The sequence below is a fragment of the Vicia villosa genome, unplaced genomic scaffold (genome assembly GCF_029867415.1).
Source record: "Vicia villosa cultivar HV-30 ecotype Madison, WI unplaced genomic scaffold, Vvil1.0 ctg.002879F_1_1, whole genome shotgun sequence".
Lineage (NCBI taxonomy): Eukaryota > Viridiplantae > Streptophyta > Magnoliopsida > Fabales > Fabaceae > Vicia > Vicia villosa.
In genome coordinates, this window is record NW_026706057.1 from 63968 (window position 1) to 71926 (window position 7959).

Consider the following 7959-nt stretch of genomic DNA (forward strand, 5'->3'; position numbering starts at 1 on the left):
AATGGCCTTCAAATGTCCCCTCTTCAAGCATTGCACAGCCGGGAACTGCCTTACATATTGGGGTATCCAGAGTTTCAACTTCCATTCCAGCATTGGACGAAGCACTCACTAGTAAGGATGAACTTCTTGGTAAACTGAAGGAAAACTTACTTGCTGTTCAGAATTACATGACTCAAAAGGAAACCTTCTTCGTAAACTAAAGGAAAACTTACTTTCTGTTCTCCCTCCAAACCTCTCTTCTTTCTAAATCTCTAGGAGTTTACATTTATTCCAGGAGTGCTCTCTACTTGCATACAATCTAAAATTGAGTAGGTTGCATAATTCACATCGCTAGTTTCTTTGATGTTGCTCTGCAAGTCTAATTCCCTCACGATTACAATATAGATTTTAAGATTATTTCAATTTGTTGCTTGGGAGATTTTTTTGTTGTTACTTGTTAGTGTTCCTCAAAACATAGAGGTATCTATGATAGCTCATTCGTTTTACAGGGTGTGAGCCAAAACGTAATTGCTGACAGCATTACAGAGCAAATCATGGCTTGCTTAACACAAATCATTGTCTTCATTAAATTTCAGATTTCTATTTAGCCGTAAAATAGCAGTGACAAAAAATCGTAGTTGGTGGAGTTCCGTTTCAGTATGAGTATCATAGTGATGTAGAAGACCAAATTTATAAATTTATCCTATGCAGGAGAAAAACTTTGGAAATAGGGTAAATGACATTTTAGTATCGCAAATAATATGTCCAGAGATAGTTCCAGCAAAGTAACGCCATTAACCAACAAAGTTTGAATTTTAACATAAACCCATTACGCATTTGTACCTTTCAAATACATCATTTTCATACACAATAGAGATTTACCGTTTCCTACTACTTCATTCCAAATTACAAAAGATAAAAGTTCAAAATCATCATGGCAAATAAGATCTCAAACAGAATAAAAAAAATCTACAATCTAAGAACTAGTGAACTTAGTCACAGCTTTGGTGCCCTCAGAGACGGCATGTTTAGCTAATTCTCCAGGAAGAACAAGCCTGACAGCAGTCTGAATTTCCCTGGAAGTGATAGTTGGCTTCTTGTTGTACCTTGCAAGTCTTGATGATTCTGCAGCAAGCTTCTCGAAGATGTCGTTGATGAAACTGTTCATGATACCCATGGCCTTGCTTGAGATACCAATGTCTGGGTGAACTTGTTTCAGAACCTTGAAGATGTAGATCTTGTATGTCTCCACGCTCTTCTTGTTTCTCTTCTTCTTCTTGTCTCCGGCGGCAGCACCACCATCTTTAGGTAGCTTCTTTCCGGCCTTTGGCTTCTTCTCAGCAGGAGCCTTCTCGGCAACGGTGGTCTTTTTCTCCTCTGCGGGTTTCTTCTCAGCAGGCTTCTTCTCTCCCTTTGGCGCCATTGAAGAAATTGAGAACTTAGGTTTGAGAATTGGAAATGAAATTAGATGCAAATTGAATATTGCGGTGGTTGAGTGAAGAATGTTGCGGTGATTAATATATACGAGAAGGTTCTCGCATTACTATTGGTTAATGCGGTTGTTCACGGATTGATGACGTGTCACTCTTGTAGCCGTTACATTTCCTATGAGAACAAAACGATTGACGGTTACCATCTTGCTTTCATTCCACGATGATGCTTTCCTTCAAGGGAAATGCTAACGAGTGCCCCGGGGGCACTGGTTAAGAGTCTAAAAAAAGAATGTTTTGTTAAATATACTTATATTTAATACATTAAAAATAGAAATAATTGACTTCTTTTAATGACCAAAAATGTCTGTTTCATTAAAAAAGTGTATTCAATGCATTGAAAATTGAATTGATTAATTTATTTAGAGAATATTTTCTTTTTATGGAAACCTTAAAGAGTGCCCCCGGGGCACTCGTTAGCATGACCCTTCCTTCAATACCAGATTTCCAGTATGACCCAATTAATTTTAAACGCGCGCCCAAGTGGATATTACCGATTGGATTTCGCGGTCTTTTTATTTTCAAACTTTAATTTGTTTTTCAAAATACTATCGTAAAAATATTTATTTAATTTGACTTAAATACATTTTAATCTTTATAGATTTAAATTTCTAAAAACATATAATAAATAAATTGATTTACCACTGGGTTTTAAAAACCGATCTTTTGATCATTTAAGTTTTTATTTATGAAATTTTCACCTCATTTCATTACACGATATTTGATTTCTATTTTTTTCACTTCGTTTACACTTATTAATTTGAGCATTTGAGTGTATCGTATATGAATCTTTGTCAGGTATACTTTAACTTGTTTATATTTTTCATGAGTCACTCATTTTGATCCATAATCGATAACTCGGTTCAGATTAATGGTACAGATAGCGGTCCAAAGTTTCCTTTCACTAAAAATTCAAACATTATTATCAATAACTCACAAGAAGAATATATTTTCGAAAAAAGTTATCAAAGTTGAAGGGGTAACAATTATAACATCGCTGAAATAAATAGATCAACCTTAAACTTTCCAACACTATGATGAAATAACTAAGTCAATGGTAGAAAAACAATACTTAAATCTATAATTGAACTAAATCCTTTCACAATTATTTGACATTGGGAACAAAATTTCTCCTTCTTATTGTCTGTGTTGTTGCTATGCTCTCATGTTTTCGTTTTACTTGTATCTTAGGTTATTGTAGCACTTTTAGAATTTTTTATATATATTTGTCAAGTCATTGTTATCTTTATCTTTTCTCCAAAGTATATACTGAGTTGATGTGAGAAGCTATCATTGTCTTTAAACGTTCAAGCATTAACAATTTAGGAGTGGAAAAGGAAGAAAAATTAGATGACTAACCTTTGTCAATTCATGCTCATGCATATTCATTAAATGTTGTTGCAAGGTTGACATCAGAACTACAGGAAGAAAAAAAAGAGATAGAATCAGCTCAAAAAAATAACATTGATTTAACAGATAAAAGTTATTTGTAACAAAAAAAAACTAACCAATGAGCTAATTGACATCAACATCAATGTGATGCTAAATAATATTATTAGTGCAATATAACGAGACCCGATCAAGGTCCTACTTAAGGAATCCATGATGACTATCTTAGTTTTCTCACGCATGTACGATGGGTGAAACTCTCCACGGAATACCTTAGAGTGTAGTCATTTTGCCTCTTATGGGCTACTAACTCCTTCAAAAAAATATCAATTTGTTGGCATTTCAAATGAAGTGATTCTTCAACCAGAATAGAGGATATTATGTGACGTCTTCGAACACAACATTCCCATTGTTATTAACTAATTGGCGTTATTCCTTCATGACAATTCTTCTTTCCTCCATCAACATCTTCCTTGCAACAAATGTTCAGGGAGATTCCATGTAGTATTTGTCCTTGAAGTTGTAGAGAGACTTTACAAAATCCTCAAAGAGTTTATGAGGTTTTTTTCGAGGAGACTCGACTATATCATCCAATGTGTAGCGGTAAAAATGTGACTCGAGCGTTTATCGCGCGCTCGAAGTACAACAGAGTCGCCACCGAACTTTATTTATTCCAAGAAGGAAAGGGAAAATATCGATAAAACCCACGAATAAAAAGAAAAGGATAAGATGGTCATTGCAACCAAATTAGGGTTCGGGAGTCGGTTAAGCAAGGGGAAGGTATTAGCACCCCTCACCTCCATCGTACTCGATGGGACCCATTTAGTTAGTTTCGTGTTTGAGTGTTAGCGTGATGTTTGTGTTCTTTAGCTTACTGATCGAGAAAAGATAAAAGAAAGAGTTTTTAGGGTTTTTATTATTATGAAGAAAAAGAAAAGATTTTTTATTATTATGCTCGCCAAGACGTTTGTATCTTGTGCCTACGTATTCCCTCGTGCAATGGGAAAGTCAGAGCAATCGTAGTTCGGGCGAAGAACCACGAAAGGTTTTGTTGGTTGATTTTAGCGAGAGGTACTCGATCGCTTTCAAATGGAAATACTACGCGCACATGGATATGAGATCACTACAAGAATGGATGACTAAATCAAGATAAGACATGATTTTGGCCATCATCGCATTCGAGTGGAAGATATTCGATCTTCACATGTGGAAGTATGTTCGTATTGAAAATTGGATAAGTGTCTCGTTTATGAAAAGAGTTTTAAAAGCCATAGGGCAAAAAGGTTGAATGAAATTGGAGTCGTGTTTTAAAGGGACGTTTAGCAAAGGATTGAGCATAGGTATTGAACAGGAGCGAGCCCCATTGTCACTTGTTGCCCTTGTTAGTTAATGTATTTTAATTCAAAAGATCAAGGTATTCAAGAGGTGTCCACCCCTTGTCACTTAACCTCTTGGTTTGATTAAAGAGTTTTGATTCAAAAGATCAAGGTATTCAAGAGGTGTCCACCCCTTGTCACTTAACCTCTTGGTTTGATTAAAGAGTTTTGATTCAAAAGATCAAGGTATTCAAGAGGTGTTCACCCCTTGTCACAGGATCTTTCGGTTTGATTAATGTGTTTTAGATCCAAAAGATCAAGGTATTCAAGAGGTGTTCACCCCTTGTCACAGGATCATTTTGATTTGATTAATGAGTTTTGATTCAAAAGATCAAGGTATTCAAGAGGTGATCACCCCTTGTCACTTAATCTTTCGGTTTTATTAATATGTTTAAGATTCAAAAGATCAAGGTATTCAAGAGGTGTTCACCCCTTGTCACAGGATCTTTTGGTTTTATTAATATGTTTTGATTCAAAGGATCAAGGTATTCAAGAGGTGTGCACTTCTTGTCACTTGATCACTTTGATTTTATTAAGGTGTTTTGATTCAAAGGATCAAGGTATTCAAGAGGTGTGCACTTCTTGTCACTTGATCATTTTGATTTTATTAAGGTTTTAGTTCAAAAGATCAAGGTATTCAAGAGGTGTGCACCCCTTGTCACTTAATCTCTTGGTTGGATTAATGAAAGGTTAAAAAAAATGTTAATCCAAAAGAATCGAGGTATTCAAGAGGTGTACACTTCTTGTCACACGATCTTCCGGTTTAGGAAAAAGGTTTTTGAAAAGAGAACCCGACTTCGGATCGAGAAATTTATTGAAACGACTTGGCATTGGACCAAGATTTATTAGTTTTTGAATTGAAATTAATTTAATGTTTTTTGGTATTTTTAGTACTAAAATCTAACATGCCTACATAATACAATTATTTTTTTGTGTTTTGTTATATCGTAAAAATAAAATTAAACTATACAATACTAATATATATATTTTGGATTAAATTAACTAAATTATAGTAATAACAATAATAAAACAATTAAAACAAACAATAAGGATGGGCTTAAAGAAAAAAGGGCAAAATAGGGGTGTGCTGAAGGGAAACCGTGTGGTGGTGCGTGTGAGAAAATCGGTGGGCCTCAGAGTCAGTTAAGCCCATTAGCAATTAAAATAGTAAACCCTAATCCAAACAAACAAAACAAGAAGCTGCCTCCCATCTCCCTCACTCACTCGGTCAAACTCCCTCACATTCCCCTGTTTCACGCTTTCAATCTCACGTTCATCTCCTTCTTTCTCTCACACTCTACTCTATCCAACGGAACAAACAACAACAATAACAATGGCGTAAAAAAAAACAGTGACCTCAAAATCGTTCTCTCTCGATCTCAGCTTTGCTTCACAGAAATAGAACAAGAACAAAAAACAACAATGGCTGGCCTCTCTAAATTTCGAATCAAACATTCCTCTCTGCTATGAACTCCCGACAACAGAAAGATCAAGATTCTAGAAACTTTGATTTAAACAATCAAAACTCAACAACATCTAAAACCCAAATCAAGCATTCTGAGATTACATATTCAAACCGCAACAATACAATAATATGCTACAACAACACTGAATAAAAATGAGGGAAAATGAAGAAATACCGACTCCAATCGTTCTCGGAGGTGACGAATCCACGGTGAGTTTGATTTCTCTTCTTCTTCTGACCGAAACACTTCTTCTATGTGTTGGATTCGTTTTTCGATTTCCCGGATTTGTTTGAATTTGCTCGAAGTGCTGATACGCTCTGATGAAGGTGAGGTGATGGGTTTACGCTTGCGTTGTTGTGAATTCTCGCGGAGGAGTGGATACGACTTCGGTGAAAGGATGATGTGAATCGCAAGACGATGATGATGATGTGAGTTGAAGAAGCTGACTCGGAGGTAAGTTTAATGATGATGTTGTTTGAGGGTGAATATGATGCGAGGAGCTTGTGTTATGGTGTGGTTTTGGGTGATTTTGCAGAAGATGTGTTCTGAGTTTGGTGATTTCTGAAGGATGTTTGTGTGATGAAACGTTTCGGTTTACAGGTTGTGAGTATTGGTGATAGTGTAGTGGATGATATGGTATGAAGATGAAGGCTTATGCAGGTTAGTTCATTGAAACAAGATAGAGGTCATGGATGGTACGTTGAAGGTTTGTATGAAACAAGTTTGGAGGAAGTTTTTTCGAATAAATTTTGAGCAGAGCTTTTGTGTATTTTTCTTTCTCCCCCCTGCTTGTGCTGTGAATGAGTTTTTATAGATGGTATTGTGGGATTTTGGGGGGAAAAAAAGGATGGAATTTGAACTTTTTGATAACCTGTTGTGTGTCTTTTTGCTGCAGGTTGGTGTGTTGCCATTTGTGTGCAACTACTGGACAGATCAGAGCAGGTTTTGGACCATTTCTTTTGGCTTGGCATGGCATGGATAGCACGATGGAGCAGATTTTTGTTTGTTTTCTGCAGGGAGAATGCAGAGTTTTTTTTTTTTGTACCGTTATGTTTGGACTGTTATGCATATTATGCAGGTTGTGATAGGGATTGCATTGAACCATGGTGATATGCAGAAGAAGTGAAGACCACTTTTGTCATTTTTTGTGTTGTAATGGGCTTTACAAAAGAAATCAAATTTGGGCCACTTGGACATAAGGTCAATAATAATAATAATAATGAAACTAAAATAAAACAAAAATTAGTGTAAACCAAATCTAAAATAAAAAATAATATTAAAACTAAAAATTAATCTAAACTATTCTAATTTTTTTTACATTTTTTAATTAAAATGATGATGATAAAATTAAAATATATAGTCTAAAACAAAAATTCGAAAAAAAAGGTAACTCGAACAACAATATGCAAAGATGTAAAATGTAAGCTATTTTTGTTAACTTCAATAAAAAGTCAATTTTTGAATGATAAATACACGAAATAAAATGCGACAAGTAAAAAATGAATGAAAATGCGTGGGTCAAAAATTGGGGTGCGACACAATGGAATCCATTATCCTCGACGGATTTAAGATATGGAAAAGAGATGGATTTGGGGAAAATGTTGAGATAGGTATTTGTCAACATGGAGACTATCAAATGCGCCATAAAATTTAGGTCTAGTTAGGAGAACGCCACAATTCGTCAATTCCACTGTTAATGTCAAGTTCATACTTTCTACTCTCTAAAACTAGGGATGTAATTTTCCAATGTTTAGAACATTAACTAATAAAATTCTAAATGAAAAAGATTATATAATTCATAAAAAAAACTTATTAAGCTCATTGAATTTTTTAAATTTAAAAAAAGAAAAAAATATATTATATTTTCTTGAAATGATAAAATCGTATTTATATTATAACAATTAAACACTAGCATGAAGCTAAAACAAAATTCTTATGACCAAAACTCATAGACTTTTTACTATCCGAGTATACATTCACGCTCGTCGTAACTTTTAACCTTCAAGGGAAATTTCCCAACAAGGCTAATACTATTATCCTCAATTTTTAGTTCATCCGAATACATGTCATTTCTCGCTTCATATATTGCTTATTAGATTAATAATCTGGCTAGAGGTGTAAGAATTAACTATAAAATATAGGTAAACATCGGGTATGTAACCATATGTACTCCTTTTGATCATTATTATAAACAAACAATAATGAACTTCATAGTGATTAAGAAAGTTAGTTAAAAGTAATTGATATCTTAGATTCCAT

The 7959-nt window shown here is 34.6% G+C and overlaps 1 protein-coding gene across 1 annotated transcript; it reads right to left on the bottom strand.

Moving 5' to 3' along the window:
* Positions 1-773: 773 nt before the first annotated feature.
* Positions 774-1488, bottom strand: LOC131639994 (probable histone H2B.1). The gene has a single exon (XM_058910418.1). It carries the CDS (start codon positions 1400-1402, stop codon positions 956-958), a length of 447 nt encoding a protein of 148 aa, XP_058766401.1. The 5' UTR covers positions 1403-1488; the 3' UTR covers positions 774-955.
* Positions 1489-7959: the final 6471 nt, after the last annotated feature.